Below are 19,318 nucleotides of genomic sequence, written 5' to 3' on the forward strand. Positions count from 1 at the left end.
TGTATCTGTTTTCCTTCCCCACTCTGTTTCTGTGAAATGTAGAGATCTGAGGGTTTCGTCCTGGGATCGGTTTCTATCTCGCAGCCTGGGGGTGAAAGCAGCGAAATTACATCAATTACTGCTCTAACAGAAGTCTGTTTGCCCTGTTTGGATTGCACTTCAGTGTCTTCTTATTAATTTAATTGTTTTTTGACCAAATTCTGCTTACTCTCCTGTAAATGTTGTACTCTGAGCCACTTCAGCCTTGTGGGTATCTCTGTAGTGGCATCAGAGTACACACAATCTGCATGTTTTTTTTTTTGGTCAGGATCAGTTTCCCAACCCTCTCAAGTGGATTGCAACTGAGGCGTCATATCCTCTTTCTCTTCCTCAGCCTTGTCTTACTCTTTTCTTCAGCTTCACTGTTGTAAAATTAATATTTTCACTGCTTTTACATCTTAAAACAACTCTACCTCTTTGATGTGTGCAGGGATATATATTGAACAACATAAACAGATCAGCTTTATCTGCACACTGTGATTGCTGTATGAAGTTTGAAAACCTCTCCACAGCTGCATTTTTTTGCACTTCATTGTCATGTGTGTGTGTGTATATATAAATTGACCAGAGACCTTTGTTTGAGGTGACACCTGATATAAAAGTCTCTTCAGAAGAAGTGACCAGCGATGCCAGAGTTTCCTAATCTCAGAAACAGCCAGATCGTCACCAAACTCCTTATTAACTTTTCATGGAGGACACAGGTGCCATATGTGGCTGTGTTTGTCCAGCTTGTGTTAGGGAGGAAGGCAGAAGGTGTCAATAGTGATAGAAGACTGAGAGGAAAGTATTGGTGATCATTCATCAGGAAGATGAGATCAAATCAGGAAACGATGGGATTTTCAAATATTTAAAGCTTTGAGGGGACTTATTTTATTATGTAGTGAAGTAAACAGATTAGAAAGCAGCTTTTTCTTGTTCAGCATGGACTCTCCAACCATCCCTACACCCAAGTTTGAAGTGGATGTGGACCTTGGTTTTGCCCTCTTCTTCTTCTTCATGCTCTGCTTCTTCTTGTTGGTGACAATAGTCCGCTGTGCTCAGATGGTGCTGGACCCTTACAGCTCCATCTCTGTTACCACTTATCAGGAGGAGCAAACAGAAGCAGACCCATAAACCTTCAGACTCAATCATTCATGGATCTCACACTTCCCTCTAATGGGACCAAAAATGAGATGCATCAATCAGTAGATCAGTGGAGTCGTGTCTAAGACGGTTTCTACCAGAGAATTGTCCTTTTTTTTTTTTTTTTTGTACAAAGACAAATGTCCACCAGCAGCCTAAAATGAGGTGAGTATGCAGAGCAGCAAACTCCTCTGTTCTTCATTCTATGCTATAATTAGCACAAGCTAGTCATGGTCAAAGTATAGGAACAGATGGAGATAATGTCAAAATAAACTGCTTCAGTATTTCTGACTGTATATTTAAGTATACAAGATTTTTTGAGGCCTTTCAAAGGTCCATATTATTGATTTCAACATTCATATCCCACAATGCACAGTGGTGTAACCTCCATACACCTTTATATCACAAAACATACAGGAACTTTAGTCAGTTTTCCTCGTGCCATAAAAAAAAAAAAAAAACTTAAAATATCAAGTCCACATGTGTCTGAAAAGGTTTGCATTTCTACTGTGGCACACAGAAATGCCCAAAGATCTGTTTTAAAGCTCCTGTGTGTTTTTTTTTTTTTAAATTGTAATATGAAAGACTTAAATTAACATTGATGCCTCTGTGTGAGCCACGGATGCAAAACCAACCAATCAGCTGGGGGATTGATCATTTCTGTAGTTATTTTTAATACATCAGACCACTGATTGGGAGCAGCTGTCAGACAAAGGAGTAAACTGCATGCAGAAGAAGCCTCCTTTTGTTCCCAATGAGTCATATATATTACAGTTTAAAAATGAGTTTGTTTGTTTGTTTTTTTTTTTACCAAAACCCAAAACTTGTGGTGCATTTCTTCCATTTGGTTTGGTGCAGTTAGATATGGTTAAGCCTGATCTTGCTTGTGTTTAAAAAGTAGGTCAGTATAGATCAGTTGCTTTGGTACCTTTTCCCACTACCACATCAAACCGAACCACTTGGTGAAAAAAGCAGCTATGTAAACATGCTGGGACAAAATCAACAAAGTAATGAGTGATATTGCTTTGTCTGCAGGAGGTGGTGAAAAAAAGAAAGCCAAAAGTGTTAATTTTGGCAGCTATCTTTAATTTTAGTTTAAGTCTTAGTCTTTAGATTCAAATGGAGTTTAGTTTTATTTTTTGTCTAGTTTTGTTCTGTTTTCCTAGTAGCCGTATTGTAAAATAAATTAAACTGTAAAACACTCACAATAATGCACAATCAATCCCTTGTTTACTTTGAAAATCACTGACAAAAATGCTGACATACCTCGAATGCTCTTCCACCTCATCTCTGCTTGCATTTTGACAGATTATAGGCACAGTGGAGTAAAATCATGGGTTTTGAACTTCCAACAGTCCTGCACTGACATTGTAGTCTTGTTTTAGTCTCCTATAAAAACTTTCGGCGGAGTTTTTATCATCAAAGATCTATTTTTTAGCTAATCTCAGTCTTGTCTTCATCGTGGGAAAAAGTTAGTCCATTAACGTTTTTAGTCATGGTTTGAGTCAACAAATTAACACATTTGTTTCTGTATTTTTTAATGTTATATCTAAATCTTTGGGATCCCCTTGAAAATAACATGCTGTATCTCAGAGAGCTATCCTTCATGATATTTCACATCTCAAACAGGAGCTTGAAAAGGTTGAAAGTCAAAATAATGCTCTTTTTAGAGATTTTAATGGATAGGCTCAACCAGTACACAAAAAGTTACATAAAAAAACTTTAACAAACACACTTTTGTTTAGCCATCTATTTTACTTCTTGAACAGTGACTATAAAGGTTGATGTGACTACCAGAGATGAAGCTTCATCTCTTCATCAAACCAAGACAAACACCGTCAGAGCTTCTTCGTAAAGACAGAAGCAGATTCCTTACACACTAATAGGATACAGATGTTTCAAACTTCTCGATTGTTGAGCTATGATACAAAACAGATGTCCTCTCCTCTCCTCTCCAGGTTCAATCACACAATGTTCTGGTGTCTTTGCACAAACTTTCTTATGAATTATGGAAAATGGAAATGCAGTCTCTCAAGCTTGTAGCTTTGTTGGCAATTCATTGGTAGTGTTTATTCTAACAAAGGCAGCAACATCTGAAATCATCAGCTAAATAAATCAATATGATGCACTCAGTATTCAGACCCCCTTAACTTTTGAAAATGTTCTTATGTAATAGCCTGATGCTACAGTAAAAAATAATACTTTTTTTTCTCATTAATCTATACTCAGTACTTTGTCATGACGAAGTGAAAACAGAATTTTACACATTTGCAAATTTACACAAAAAAAAAAAAAAAGCTGAAAAACCACATTGTATTCAGACCCTTTGCAAAAACACTTCAGATGCAGGTTCCTCCAATTTCTCTTGATCTTTGCTGAGTTTCCCACATGGCTGTCACATTGAGGGTTTTTTTTTTCTTTTTTTTTTTGGCAAACTCCTAGTAGGCTGTTATGCATTTTGCACTGAGGAAAGGCCTCATCTTGCCCATCCACCATTAGTCCGTATCAGTGGAAGCTGCAGTGATGGCTGTCCTTCTTTGTCCCATCAACACATAGGATCTCTGGAGCTGTCACAGTGACAATCAGGTTCTTGGTCACCTCTCCTGATAAGGCCCTTCTCCCCTGTTATTGCTCAGTTTAACCAAACGACCAGCTCTTGGAAGAGCCCTGGTAGTGCCAAACTTCTTCCATTGGAAAGTTATAGAAGCCCCCAATGTTCTTGGGAACGTTTAGTGCAGCAGATTTTTTTGTATCCTTGTGCCTTACAACAATCCTGTCTATGAGCTCTGCAGGCAGTGCCGTTGACCTCATGGCTTGGCTTATGCTCTGAAATGTAGTGACAGCTGAGGCCTTCAACAGAGAGGTGTGTGCCTTTCCAAATCATGTTCAATCGATTTAATTTACCAAGGCAAACTTCAATCAAGGTATAGAAACATCTCAGCAGAGATCCAGAGAGACTGGAGGAACCTAGGTTAAATTTTGTGGTTTTACAAAGAGTCAGTGTGATATTTCAGTTTTTAATGTTTCATAAATTTGCAAAAAAAAAAAAAAATCTAAAGCTCTGTTTTCACTTTGTCATGATGGGGTACTGATTGTATATTAACTAAGATTTTTTTTCCAACTTCAGCATCAGGCTGCAACTTTAGAAAATTGAAAAAAGTGATGGAGGTCTGAATACTTTCTGGATGCACTCCATATGCAGCCTGAATCTCCTGTTTATAATTACATTAATTATATGATGACTGATTATTGAGGAAAAATAAAGAACAAAAACAAATGCAAACAGGGAGAAATTGGCTAGGGTCAAAGAAATAGTCAGTTCCTCTCAAATCCTACCAAAAGCTATGACAACAGACTACATTTATAGTTTTAAATAACTAAGTTATTATATTCTCTTTATATATATATATAAAAAGACCTACTATTGATACGTTTTCTTAACAAAACAGTTTATACAGGCCTATTTACTATCCCACTTCATGTTGTTTTTGGTTTCTTGAGAAAGATTTAGATTAAACATTTAGATATATGTTAAGTGTAGCCTGGGGTATACGTTATTATGCTCTAAGACCCAAATAATATCAGTAAAATTGTTTAAGACATGTTCACGCGGTGATGTTGCCTTAGTTTACGTTTCTGTTTTTCACTTGAAAACACGAAGAGACATTTGGGCGGTCTCAACTGCATCATATCTCGTTTGTGCACGTGTATAAATACCTGAACAGTCCGGATGGGCGGCTCTGCCCCCCTTTCACACACTACAGGAGCTCTGACTAGCACCGCTCACTCGTGATACCCTGAGATGCAAAACATGAACTCCTTATTGTTGCTAGCCAGCCGGTAGCAATAGCTTGCTAGCTGGCCTTAAATTTGCGAGCAGGCATGATGGAAAACAACGATGGGTGAGTGTTATAATGCTGCCTATAAATCGAATAACGATGTGAGATGTCATTGAGAGCAGTTCCAGTGGTCACCAGGGTGTTTTTCTGCAGTTATCTTCATCAGTCATTCATCAGATGAAAAACTACCGATGCTAGTGCTAGCAGAAGAGGCTAGCATGCTCTCCATGTATCTAGATTTGAGTGTTGTTGTTTTACAGTGCCATGCTTGCCCAGCGTGTGTCTCGTTAAAGCGTTCATGTAAGTTAGCAAAGGTTGGTCGAGTGAGATCATATCACACGTTTTGCAGGTATAATAACGGGGCTGGAGTCTTCAAACGGTTCATTGTTTTGCCAACCAGCCATAGGCCAACGTGACTCCTCATCTTAGACTCTGTCTGCTGCTAAAAGATCACGTCTAGGATAAGAGCACTAACATATTTTTAATAAATAGTTGATATGTGCGACATCAACAACTTTCCGTGTTTTTTTTTTTTTTTTGCCACAATTGTTTCTTTGATTGGGTCATCAGCTAGCATCAGTCCATGCATCTCTCTGTGCAAAGTAAAGTAAACGCATTGAAGTATTAGTGTAGTACTTTGTCCACATGTGTCACTTTGCAAAGTGTTTAAGGTTTTATATGCATCCCAGCTCAATCACAGATGATCTCACATGTCTGCACTTCACTCTGGGATGTTTTAATAGTAGTTGGTAGTTAGGGTGCCTCCACAGCACATCCCAGTGTTTATGACACTCAGCACTGTCGTTCAGACATGAGCAGGTGTACTGTTATGTTTGATTTGTAACAGTTAAATCCAAGTAAAACGAAATGATCTGAGCTGATATTTGTATATGAAACGTATGATATTTATGTGTTGTCTAACCAGGTTCAAAATATTAAATCCGTGTAAAACCAGTCCTTAAAATAATGTAAAATTAACAAAACTTTCATACATACACTTTATTTCCAAAGATGTTTTAACACTTGCCATTTTATATTAATTTACTTTAGAAGTTCAGGAATATATATACTGTGAGCAACCTAACTAAGCAACTGATTACATTTAATTTTTGCTAAAACTGCTAAGTGACATTATGGCTGCAGCAACAACAATGGATGATAACATAAATTCTGCAGAGAAGCAAATGCAAAAGAAGTAGCCTAACAGAGTGACAACTTTGTGTTTACATGGCTTCTTTCTGCTGTTTTCTCCTCAGGATGGAGGTGGATGGCTGGGACTCCAGTCTAGAGGAAGAGTTTGGTATTTCTCTGGACGAGCTAAAGAAGTGGATTGAAGAAGCTGTTGAGAAGAGCGAAACCGTGCAGAAGAAAAAGGCTCAGCTAACAGAGCTCAAGGAATGGGTGGAGCAGAAAGAGGAAGAGGAGGCGAGAACTGAGAAGCTTCTGAAAGATGCCAACCAGTTAGTAGACATTAAACTAAGACCCTTTTCATGAAGCTTTTTGTGTAACAAAACAGGCAGCATGTGTTGAGGTGTGCCAGGTGTTTTAAAATGTTCACTCAGTACATTATTTAACAAAGACCATATGGAGTACATGTAAAAAGAAACCCTGAAAATTAAGCTGTTGCCACACATTAGTGTGTTTAAAGACAATGTATACGCAACAAATAAAATGTTATTGCAAGCTCACATTTTACTTTTAAACCAACAGGAAATTAGATTAACACAATATTTTCTCTTTATTCTTCATAATAGTCTGATCATCATCACCTTTTCTACCTACCATTTAAAAAATCCAGAAAGTAAGACTCAGTGTTTGAAAGTGTATATATATTTATTAAGCACAGGCAAAATTACACGTTATGATAAAATACAATGAAACTTCTAAGCAATCAAGAAATAAAAGCAAAAGAATTAATTGGACAAGAATGAGGACAAGTCAAAAGTAAGAATTATACACTATATCATAAAATGTTCTTGTCAGAATGACCCAAATTGACATTTAATGTGCAGGTTTCACTAAATATTAAGTGGCTCTGTTCAGCCACCTTCACCTTACTCAGGGTACCCAAATTTTTTAAACAGGGGCTGTCTTTTGACTAACCTGTAGACCTCATAGTGCAGAACGTTTTTTTGATCCAAGGTTACTCCAGGGCCAGCTGTGACTGTAGAGAGGAGACACAGAATTTTTCACATGATAAATTAATTTAAACATTGACACCTGTCTTGCTTAGTATTCGCTGCATTAAAGATCCACTGTAATCCAGTTTGTTTCTGACAGAGCCACATTTCTCTCCTCTCTCTGTCCTCAGGTCCTTGTTGGAGTGTGAGAAACTGGTGAAGGAAACATACCAGAAGAACGGTCTGGTTTACCGTGAGAGCAGCTCAGAGGATGAAGGAGGCGGAGGAGGCCTGCTGGCCTCTGAAGTTATTGAGATAGATGATGATGACGATGATGATGTCATCGCTGTCGGCTGTTGTAAGTAACTTTCTATGAAATTAGTTACCAGTTACTCATACAGTGACATAAAGCCAACCCGCTTTTTTTTTTTAAATTTGTTTGTTTGTTTTTGTCCCTATTGTCTTAAGACAACTAGCTTTTAATATACGGGCTTTCTCCTGTTTGTCATAATGTTTCAGTGGTTCCTCCAAAGAAGCCGATCACTCCCAGCAAAGATTCAGGGGTGAGAATTTAGAAATCTGAATTTGATTGACTTGTATTTATTTACACTTAATTTGTTGATTGTGTGATGGGAGATGATCTGATTTTACATTTGCTGACTTTCTGGCTTTGTATTTTTAAAACAGCTGGCACAACTAATAAATAACCTACAATCCCTGTAGCTACGTTCGCACTGCAGGCTTTAAGCTCAATTCTGATTTTTTTTTTTCTCAGATCAGATTTTTTTTGTTAGGCTGTTTACAGTTTTCAGTTGGATTCCAAAAGATTAGATATGTGTAACTGTGGACATTTTACTCAGTCTGTTCAGATAATTATATCTTTCATATTTATTACTTAAGGTAAAAGACGCCTCTGCAGCTTTACAGAAAACCTCGCAGCAGGTGGAGAAGTTGGCTCATTTGATCAACAAGCCTTCCCTGGCCGCTCCATCAATCCGGTCTCCAACACAGCCCACATCCCAGACAGGTGAGACCACAGGCGTGCCATACATACCTGTCAAAGTATTTTATGTGAAGTACTAACTCTGTATGTGGCTCTTAAACCTTCCAGGTATTCAGAGTTCAGCTCCAGCAGTGTTTGTGTCCCAGGTTGCATCTCATTCAATGACCCAGCCCAATCCAAACATAAAAGAGGATGAACTTAAAGTCGGGATGACTATTCTGGGAAAGAAGCGCACCAAGACGTGGCACAGAGGCGGACTTGTTGCTATTAACCCTGTTGGTGCGTTACCAGAACATTTTGTAATCCTTTCAAAATTATTGTAATTATTTTAAGTATATTTTTATTTTCGAGAAAAAGTAAATGCATGATTTTATTTCTGTTATGCTTGCTTTAATGCATAATATTCTCTGTCCAAATCCAGGAGGGGGTATATTCAAGTATAAAGTTAAGTTTGATAAAGGAAAGAGTCTGCTGTCAGGAAATCATGTGGCATTTGAGTACAACCCCACTCTTGAGAGTCTATTTGTTGGAGCTCGCGTTGTCGCCAAGTACAAAGACGGCAATCTGGAGTGGCTTTATGCTGGAATAGTGGCAGAGATGCCCAACAACAAGAACCGCATGAGGTGGGCATGCATTTATGGTCTCTTTTAGTTATTTAAGTTATTATTTTTGAAGACTTAAATTTTAAAAAAGTAATTTTTACACTCAAAAATGACTGTGTGGTCATTGTTTACGGACACTATCAGAGATGTAGTTCATAAAATTATAGGATGCAAGCTTTAAATATCTTGTGCTTTGTGTTTCAGGTTTTTAATCTTCTTTGATGATGGCTATGCTTCTTATGTACACCTACCTGACCTCTACCCTGTTTGCCGACCATGTAAGAGCCTATTTCTCTATTTTGTCTTTCTCTTTGTAACACTTAAGACTAACACTAGAAAATCTGTAATAAACCAACATTTCATGTCAAAATGGTACAAACTTTTTAGGAGCTGATTTAAAGTTACAATAGATGAATGTTAAGGAGGGATATTGTTCTTGTTTTTACAGTAAAGCGTACCTGGGAGGACATCGAGGATGCATCATGTCGAGACTTCATTGAGGAGTACATCACTGCATATCCCAGCAGGCCTATGGTGCTCCTGAAGGTCGGGCAGATCATCAAGACAGAGTGGGAGGGAACCTGGTGGAAGAGTAAAGTGGAGGAGGTGGATGGAAGTTTGGTCAAGATCCTCTTTTTGGTACGTGGCTGACAACAGTTCAAATAAAACACTTACTAAGCTTTAAACTGTAATAAAGTCTTGTGTTCATTGGCAGTTTGGATTTTATTTGATTAATTAGACATAACGTTAATGTTGAGTACATTTTTGTGATTATCAGGATGATAAAAGGAGTGAGTGGATCTACAGAGGCTCCACCCGGTTAGAGCCAATGTTCAACTTGAAGATGACCACCGCCAACACGCAGGAGAAGAAGCTGGCAGGACAGCAGAGAACACGACCTAACATGGGTAACATACACACTTATTACTGCCTATACACACTGAAAAAGTTAATCTCCACCTGCAGTATTTTACAGTGTTTCTAAGTCACTTGATTTCCTCTTACTGTCCATTTTAATCTCCAGGGGCATTAAGGAGTAAAGGCCCAGTGGTTCAGTACACCAGCGATGGACATGTAGGAGCCTCTCCTGTCAAAACAGCACAACTCCCAACATCAAGCCAATCCTCGCCGACACTACAAATGTCTGTCCGTCCTCAGTCCTTACAGCCACAGCTCCAACAGACTCCACAGCCTCTGCAGCCCTCACAGAGCCCACAAGCTCCTCGAGTTGAGTAAGTAATAGGACCAACATCTCTAAAGGTATTTTGCAATTTTTGTGTAAACAATGAAAAAACAATGTCTAGCTTGCAACAAATGGATTACTTTTCCAAAACTTTGTCCTGGGTCTACCTCTCACCTTGTGTCTGCGATAAAGAAATGTATCTAAGGACCCTGTGAACTCACTGCTCAGCAAAGCTGCTGCAAAATTTGCAGTTTTTTAAGCTGCATTATTTGATTTGTTTGACCTCTTAAGTGCAGTACAACACAGGGTTTTTAAAGCAAATGCCTCTGCTAAAAGTTTCTGTCTCTAGGATAGTCAAATGATGAACTAACATACGGCATAATCAGCTTTCATTTAGTGTCGACCTGATAAATTACTGTACAGTTCTCCCATTCAGAAAATGAGCTGACTCAGGGGGATGAAGCACAGGCATGTCATTTTAATCATAAACTTGTTTATTTTATTTAAAGTTAATTTAACCAGGAAAACCTCACTGAGATTAGTATTCTCTTTTGCCAGTGTCCTGGCAAAGACAGCAGTCACCATGTCTTGCAGGGTTTTCCACAAGCACCAGCTGCCAGCCAAACAGTGACCAGTCACTTCATCACAGCTAGCTACTTCTTCTATGGTTGACTTTTATGGTTGGATCAATAAGTTGGGCCTTCCTTTCCTGTACATTTTAGAAGCATTTGCTTTCATTAAACCACTGCATTCATGAGAAAGATGCCTGTCCGTCTTTGTCAACCCTACCCCTGAGAGTGTGAATGTGGGGACTCAGGAGCACCCATGCCATGCCTCCAGACCCTCCAAGGATGCTTCTTCACACTAGCTGAGGACTTCATATGTTTGTGAAAAGTCATGATCCAAGGTCATAGAGTTGAAAGTCATTAGTCAAAGCATCTACAGCCTGATACATCGCTCTCCAGCACCGTCAATCCACTTGAATAAAGACTAGGTCCCCCAGATCAAAATTCCTCTACAGCAGATTCCAAGTGTACCTGAAACTCCTTTCCCCCATTTCAAGACTTGAGATTTTTTAAATTTAAGGCTTTGAGAAGATTTTTCCACTTATGATACATCACATTAGTTAATTGGGGCATTTAAGTGGCAGCAACAAGCCTGTTTAAGTAGAAAAGAAAAACAGGTTATTTCTGAAACAAAGACCCAGTTGCAACTTTATAGAAAGATACAGACTCAATCACATCACCCTGAGATGCAGTAATATTAGGCAGGTTCTGCAGGTTTCAGGAGCAGGATTCAAAACCAATCTTAACTCAAACATTTTACTGTTTAATTTCAGAAGCTTCTTGTAAATAGCACAGAGCCCAATGCACTAGATAGCCATCAGCATTTGAATGAAAACTTGTGTCAGGAACATTATGGCTGATAGTGATAAGATAAAGTGTACGTAGCAGTGGTCCCAAGACTAAGCCCTGTGTATTGCCTTTTCTTACTTTAAGAGTAGTGCCCATGGAGTATTACCACTGAAAATTGTATGAATAAAGCTTTGAATGTAAGTGGGAAGAACCAAAACTTATGTAAATGACAGAATCATTTCTTACATTCCTCAAGCAACAAGCATCAGATGGCGAAGAAGAGCACTTCTCCATTTGTCCCAGGGGTGGGGGGCACTCACGCCTCCAGAATCATGCAGTCTCTTACCTCGAGTCCCAGCAGCCTCCCTGGGTAAGTCCTCACAGCTTTTTTCATTATCTTGGTTGTTTGGTACTTTTAAACCTGACAGTTTTTTCCTCTTGTCTCTTGTTTTGTCCTTCCACAGAGTAAGACCACTGACTGTCCAAAGTCCTTTCTCACAGACATATCAGAGACAGGTGTCCACTCTGGGATCTCCCACTCCTACTATCACCCATGCAGTTGCCACCATCCCACATCAACCTGCATACCGCGCCCCAACTGACCGCATCTTCTACCTGCCACACACTTGTCAGCCTGCATGTCTGAACAGAGTCCGACCTGTGAAACCAGACATGCACCGCGGGAAGAACCCCCTCCTCACTCCTTTGCTGTACGATTTCAGACGCATGACAGGGCGACGCAAAGTCAACCGCAAGGTGCATTTGCAGAGTACCTCCCCAAACCCTTAAATGCTAAAATGGTTAGCTGTATTTTTTTTTCCAGTAACACTGATACGTCTTTAATTTTGTGTCCAACCCTCAGATGTCCTTCCATGTGATCTACAAGGCTCCTTGTGGTCTTTGCCTGCGTAACATGGCAGAGATCCAGCACTACCTCTTCCAGACGCGCTGTGACTTTATATTTTTAGAGATGTTCTGTCTTGACCCCTACGTGCTCGTGGATCGGCCGTTCCAGCCTCAGAGACCGTTCTACTACATCCCAGACATCACGGGCGGGAAGGAGGATATCCCCCTCTCCTGTGTCAATGAGATTGATACCACACCACCTCCTAACGTTAAATACAGTAAGATCAGAACAAAGGTCGGGTGACTTGGGCCTGTGCCAGAATAAAACTACTCATTATTTTTATTTTGAAGAGGAAGATTGTGCTAGTTCAGGCTTTCATTGAGTCTTAAAAGAGAACTTAGATTGACATTCAGGTTTGTTGATAGGTCTTGAGAAGAGCCACTGGTATGTGTAAAAAATACATGAGGTTTGGTAAATTGCAAAACTATGTCTTTGACCTTCACTGATTTTCAACATTTACTTTGAGTCCTCTTGAATTTTCTTTTTATGCTTATTTGACTTTGCTGAGAAAGATGTCAGACGTCTTCTCCCTCAACTCGTCAAATCTTAGCATCTCTTCTGATTTGTGACACCCCCAGCGATCAAGAGGATGTGTCGAGAGAAAACTTGACTGATCCCTCAACAAGATGAGCATCAACAAGATGCATAAAGTGCCAAAACTGAGACAAAGTTGTTCAGGTTCAGACTCAGGTTACTTCATTTTTACCCGTAGGAAGATTTTTTCGCACCCAGTGACTGATGAAACCGTTGTAACATTGTAACATAAAAAAACACATTTAACATAGAGAAATTATTAAAAACACTGAAACATGAAGAAAATCTAAGCAAATGATAAAAGTGATTACAAATGCTCAAATCAATCAGGACATTAAGAGAAATGTCAACCAATGAAACCAATCAAAATCACTTAAATTCATAATTTTGAATTTAGTAAATAAGATGTATGTGCTTGTTCAGCTCAGTAATAGCAGCAGAGCAAAGCTGTTTTTTACCACCTTGTTTTGCATCTCGAGTTTGTGTCAAAGATACTCTAAAAGTCTTTCACATGATAAAAACATATTGCTCCGTACTTATTGTCTGTTATGTTAAGACATATGACCCGTTGAAGAGGGATTTCATCATTCTTTTGATTTATTTAATCTAAATGCATGGAAGACACATTAAAGGCCAACCCTAATATCTGATGGTGTACAACAGAGCAGATGGAGAAAAATCAAGCTGATAGAGGTAAAACAGAAAAGTCCAGATGTGACCAGAGAATTAAGATGTATGAAACAGCTGCTGCCCTCATTAAAAGCTGATAGATAAAGTAGAAGTTCATTTAAAAGTGCTTTAACAAATGTGTGTCATTTTCACTGTAGCTGTCACCAGCAATTAATCTCATTGCTGAGTGATGAAGAGCATCTAAGATTGTGTGGCTGCAGAGTCAAATTGAGGTTTTCTGTCAGTTTCACATTCAAGAATCAGACTTGGAATATACTTTACTCTTAATGTATGGACAAACAGATTGACAGCCTTCACTAAACACAAGGTTAAGTTGGAGAAAGGTGGCACAAAGGGCCTTTGTGTTAGAGTTTATCTGAAAACACAACAGCAGCACTTGTAATAAACACCCTCACACTGATTATCTCCATTTGCTCTTATTTTCACATTATATGTTTTAAATAGTTTAAAGAGAGCTCTTATTAAGCACCTTTCCTTCCGCATTACGTGGATGTGATATGAAAAAATATTTAGAAGAAATTAAAATGGTTAGCCTGTTCATACAGGTTGCTTTTGCTGCCCTTACTTCCGTAAGTCATTAATTTAAGTGCAGAAAATATTAGATCTTTATTTTCCCTGTCTTCAAGGTAAAGAGCGTATTCCTGAAGATGGAGTTTTTATCAACACCAGTGCGGACTTCCTGGTCGGGTGTGATTGTACTGACGGCTGTCGAGACAAGTCAGTGAATTAGCTCACAACTGAACCACATTTAATTACATTCTCCCTCAATGAATAATATCACCCAGCTTCTTTATGTTTAAATTGCAGATCCAAATGCTCGTGCCACCAGCTGACCCTGCAGGCCACCGGGTGTACACCAGGGGGACAGATCAACACGGGCGCTGGCTATCTGCACAAACGATTAGAGGAGTGCCTCCCCACAGGGTCAGATATGAAACACACACCACAGCACCTCTAACCTTCTAAGACCACCATTTTAATTATTTCTTCATCTCAGAGGAAATTATTCATCCTATTCTCCGCCTGATTTTGTTCCCTCTCTTAGGATCTATGAGTGTAATAAGAGGTGTAAATGCTGTTCTCAGATGTGCACAAATAGGTTAGTGCAGCATGGCTTACAGGTGCGTCTACAGCTGTTTAAGACCCAGAACAAAGGCTGGGGCATCAGATGTCTGGACGACGTGGCCAAAGGCTCTTTTGTCTGCATTTATGCTGGTGAGAAAGGCTTATTAGAGATATTTTATAAGGACAGACAGAACTGAGAATCAGCATTCATGCCAACAAAACTTCAATTTCCCTCCCTTTTTCATTTTTTTAGGTAAAATTTTAACGGATGACTTTGCTGACAAAGAAGGTCTAGAGATGGGTGACGAGTATTTTGCTAATTTGGACCACATAGAGAGTGTGGAGAACTTTAAGGAGGGCTACGAGAGTGAGGCTCACTGCTCGGACAGTGAGGGGAGCGGTGTGGACGTGTCAAAGATAAAAATTCAGCCATCAGCTCTAGTGTCTGGTAACCCCGTGGGACGACCATCCAAGAAGAGTAAGTCCAAGTTTAAGTATGAGCAGAAATGTGGGTCTAACAGATTTAGTAAAGGTCTGGATAGTGTTTGCTTTTCAGACCCCTGTTCTCCTTTCACATTTTTTTCATCTTTTTTTCTGCGGCAGCGCGAAGCCCGAGCTCGTCAGGGGACAGCAACGATGACGATGACAAGGATTCGAAGAGTGAGGACGAGAGCGACAGTTCAGATGATACGTTTGTGAAGGAGAACTACTTCAACTCCAGCTCAGTGTGGAGGAGTTACACCACACGGGGCCAGGTCAAAGGAAACAAGGAAGGTAAGCTGGAGGAAGGAGATGTCACATAACAATATTCAGTTAATATTCTGATAGAAGAGTTAGGTTTAATTCTGATGCTACTACATTTTTGTTCAACATTAAATGGATATTTCAGCTACAATCCTACTTGTCTCAAAGCGAACCGTCTCTTGGGTCTGATATCTTACATACATACAAAAAAAATCAGTAACTTCACTCTGGATTGAAAAGATTCAGCTGTTTAGCAATGCTTATACAAGGCCAGCAGTAGGGCAGTTTTTCTGAGGCTCATACTTTGTAATGGCTTTTTGGCTAGCTGTTAGCAAGACTATTTTTAGAAGGCGGGTATCATTCCTATTACGTAAGTGCCAGTGTTAAATTAGACTTCATGTCTAAAGAGAACCTCGTTAAGTGTACTTTCTGTTTCTCCTGCATTGATTTTCTATGTCCAGATGCAGCCTGGTAGACTTTTTGTTGTGTCTTATTCCCATCTCACTTCTTCCTGCCTTAGGGAGTCAAGACAGTAAAGATGGATTAAATCCCTCTGCCAGAGATGATGACAAACCTCCGTCCATGCCGGAGGAGATGGGGAAAAGTAAAGTGGCTTCATGGCTTACCAATCAGGGGCTGAAGAAGGTGAGTGCAAAGCAGAATAATTACAATAATCTTTCTCGGAAATATCACACAAGATTTATTATCACTTAGATTGCACCCTCCCTTTGGGATCTTTTTAACAGCACTTAAAGTAAAAGCTGGCACTCATTTAGGTAGATTTTGCATACTAATTATTTTTGGACAAAGATCTGTAATGCTGCTTTTTGTGGTTTTCTTCACAGGAAACTGGAGACAGTAAAAGGTGTGTTAAATTGATTCTCTTTTTTTTTCAGATTTTAACAGAAAAATAGTTCAACTGTAAAGATAAGGATGAGTGTGGTTAAGAGGAATTCTGTATTTCTTGCAGTCAAGTGAAGCCAGAGATTGGGAAGAAGCAGGATGTGATGACTCTCTCTGACAGTGATGATGTTCAGACCATCAGCTCTGGCTCTGAAGACAACAAAGACAGAGAGAAGGCCACCCCAGGTGAGGAGAAGAAACATGTAAAAACACTTTATCACCCCAGTAAAAAGTCTTGGTTTTAACTGTTTCCTCTGCTTTGGTTCAGGGGTGATGAAGAAGCAGGTAGCAGTGAAATCTACTCGAGGCATCGCCCTGAAGAGCGGTCATGGGATGATGGTGAAATCAGGTGCACCAGGGGGTGGGGGAGGGCAGGGGGGTCAGGGAGGGAAATCAGGACAGCAGGGACAGACAGGAGGAGAAAGTGAAAATGCTTCTAAAAACACCCGTTTATTCTTTGATGGAGAAGAGTCTTGTTACATCATTGATGCCAAGCTTGAAGGAAACCTTGGACGTTACCTCAATGTAAGTCTTTCATCCTAAAAATGTACCCACTTAAATTCCACTCCTTTGTCCTAGCATTGTGTTTAACTCTGTCCTGTCTGTGTATTCTCTGCATTACAGCACAGCTGTAGTCCTAACCTTTTCGTCCAGAATGTGTTTGTGGACACACATGACCTGCGATTTCCCTGGGTGGCTTTCTTTGCCAGCAAGTGAGTTTTGAAATCGATTATGATTTTGAGTAAAGTTCTGTTACCTAGAAGTGCAAAAACATCTTCTCTGCCAAGATAAGCTTTCTGTGTAGTTCGTTGCCCTTGTTTTAATGGAGAAATGTGGCCCAGTTCTGACAAAACTGCTGCTGTTGCTACATCCAGGCTGTTACTTTGGTGGCAGCCATTGCACATACCACCTTATGATACACCTAAACCCTGTCTGTAACTATCACAACCTTATGTTGAAGCAGGTCGGGAGTACAGTGAAACATTTTTTCCATCCTGAAATGCTTTCAGTGCTTTTTTCTGTCTTTACTTAATAAAGAAATGCGGTCCACTATTGATAAAACTGTTGCTATCTTAATTGCTACATCCACATGCTACCCCAACAGCAGCCTTTGCCATCTGCTTCAGTACAGCTACACCCTGCGCTTAGCTACATCCTCAGTCTTCTCAAGTGAGGCTGATTGGTCAGGTCTGTTTTTAGTAGGGCTGTAGTCAACCAAAGAAAACCTTATTCAACCGAAATTATACCCACACACCGACCAGTTGATTGCTTGTGAAGGTATTAAAAAAAGAAAAAAAAGTCTGCTTAATCTGTAACAGGCTCCTCATTGCACCCTCTGGTAGTCTGGATGACCTTAAAAGTCTACATTACAAGCTTTATTAGGCTCTACTGATTATTTTTATCCTCATTGTGTTGTTTGGTAGTTTTGAAAATGGGTTATTTGGGGGCTTTAATGCATTTATTTAGAGAGGAAAGGGGTTAGGGTCGCAAAATTTGAACCAGTGCCGCCTGCTTTGAGGATAACAGCCTATGTACTGTATAAAGGGCACAGAGACATAACCACTAGGCTATTGGCACCGCTGATTAGAGGAGTTAAAAACCACAACACAAGGCATTTTTCTTAGGTGTTAATAAAGCAATAAAAGAGCTAGAAAGAAGAGAGAATATTAGAAATACATCTGTCAGGTGGCAAAAAAACAAGACTCCAAATGATAAACTGCTGTTGAAGTATTAAGTAATCATAAAGAGTGCCTTTTCTTAACTCATTTTCTACCAAAAATACAGAATAATGTAATATTCTGTAGTATTACAATTATCAGGAAAACACATCTAATTTATGTTTTAAAACTAAGTGAGAATGTCTAGTTTTTTAATCATCCCAGAGGAATATTGCTATGCAACTACCCAAGCCACAGTGAAAAATAAATACACCCACTGGCCTCTTCATTAGGTACGCCTGCTTAGCTGCTCATTTACGCAAATATCTACTCAGCCAATTACATGGAATCAACCAATGCATTTAGGCTTTCTTTCCCATTCTAATGCTTGGTGTGCACTTCAGCGGATTATCTTGACCATGTCTACATGCAGCGGTTGCTACTATTTAATTGGCTAATTGGATATTTGCATTAATGATCAGTTGGATGCTAATGAAGCGGCAAGCAAATGCATGTCTTGACACAGTAGCGATTTTAGCTGCTAGTTTTGGCAGGATTAGAAAGCCACTGGTGAAGGAAAGAATTCAGGTTGTGGGAAATGTAAAAGCATAACTAAGCTCCATGTGTCATCCATGTGTCCTCGTCTAGGCGTATCCGCGCAGGCACAGAGCTGACCTGGGACTACAACTATGAGGTGGGCAGTGTGGAAGGGAAAGTGTTGCTCTGCTGCTGTGGATCCACCGAGTGCAGAGGAAGACTGCTGTGATCTTCATCCATCATGATTTTCATCTTCTCCCTCCGTTGCATCTGTAGGAAACTTAAAGGAGCCCTTCAACACTGTAACTTTGTGTTGTTTTTTTTAATATGTTGAACTTTGGATTTTATTATATTTCAGCTGTTTTGTTGCCTTTATTTTATACCAACATATTTTCCTGATTGTCTTGTTTTATCCATGTTGTGTATCTGAATAAACAGTTTTTTTCTTTATGTGTGGTTTTGTGGAAGAAACACCAGTTACACTAGTTGAGGTAGTATGGGAAAGATTTTTATACGAAAAGGGGAAAAAAGACCCAAACAGCAAACAGAGGTAGTTCATGTATGTATGCTAATCATAATAGTAGTTAATGCTGTGGATGAATGTTCTGTCCTTATTCACTTGTGTAACTAAAAAAAAATTAAGGCTTATGTCTTTGATAAGACTAAGATAGATACACTACATCTGTTAGGACTGTCAGCAGGGGTGGCAAGTAACTAGTTACATCTTCTTAAATCACTATAATTGGGTACTTGTACTTTTGTGATTACATTTTGAAATCAGTATGTTTTAACCAGAGCTACTGGCTACTAAACTTCTCTGAGTTGATTTTTAACTAATTCCATCCATTTTCTATACCGTCTAACCTGTTAGGGGTCGCAGGTGTCCCAGCTATCATTGGTCAAGAGGTCACCAGTCAATCACTGACATATAGAGACAGACAACCAGGCACACTCACACCTACTGCCAATTTAGAGTCACCAGTTAACCTAATGAGCATGTTTTTGGTGGTGGAAGGA

At 39.5% G+C, this 19,318-nt stretch overlaps 1 protein-coding gene across 1 annotated transcript; it reads left to right on the forward strand.

Moving 5' to 3' along the window:
• Positions 1-4,932: 4,932 nt before the first annotated feature.
• On the forward strand, positions 4,933-18,743 carry setdb1b (SET domain bifurcated histone lysine methyltransferase 1b). Its single transcript, XM_041794082.1, has 25 exons — positions 4,933-5,063; positions 6,257-6,460; positions 7,312-7,478; positions 7,640-7,683; positions 8,021-8,147; positions 8,232-8,402; positions 8,545-8,746; positions 8,930-9,003; positions 9,174-9,364; positions 9,504-9,633; positions 9,750-9,957; positions 11,520-11,633; positions 11,728-12,019; positions 12,126-12,387; positions 14,021-14,111; positions 14,202-14,318; positions 14,440-14,609; positions 14,713-14,937; positions 15,063-15,233; positions 15,724-15,848; positions 16,049-16,068; positions 16,174-16,292; positions 16,375-16,631; positions 16,731-16,819; positions 18,413-18,743. Exons 1-25 carry the CDS (start codon positions 5,044-5,046, stop codon positions 18,528-18,530), a joined length of 3,708 nt encoding a protein of 1,235 aa, XP_041650016.1. The 5' UTR covers positions 4,933-5,043; the 3' UTR covers positions 18,531-18,743.
• The last annotated feature ends 575 nt before the right edge of the window (positions 18,744-19,318 follow it).

The sequence above is a fragment of the Cheilinus undulatus genome, linkage group 8 (genome assembly GCF_018320785.1).
Source record: "Cheilinus undulatus linkage group 8, ASM1832078v1, whole genome shotgun sequence".
In the NCBI taxonomy this organism is placed as follows: Eukaryota; Metazoa; Chordata; class Actinopteri; order Labriformes; family Labridae; genus Cheilinus; species Cheilinus undulatus.

What these genes read in the sequence shown, in the direction of transcription:
- setdb1b (XM_041794082.1), top strand. Translation starts at nt 5,044, where the DNA reads ATGATGGAAAACAACGATGG. An exon ending in ACCTCCTAACGTTAAATACA is followed by an intron (nt 12,388 to 14,020) that starts GTAAGATCAGAA and finishes CCTGTCTTCAAG; the next exon opens with GTAAAGAGCGTATTCCTGAA. An exon ending in GGGACGACCATCCAAGAAGA is followed by an intron (nt 14,938 to 15,062) that starts GTAAGTCCAAGT and finishes TTTCTGCGGCAG; the next exon opens with CGCGAAGCCCGAGCTCGTCA.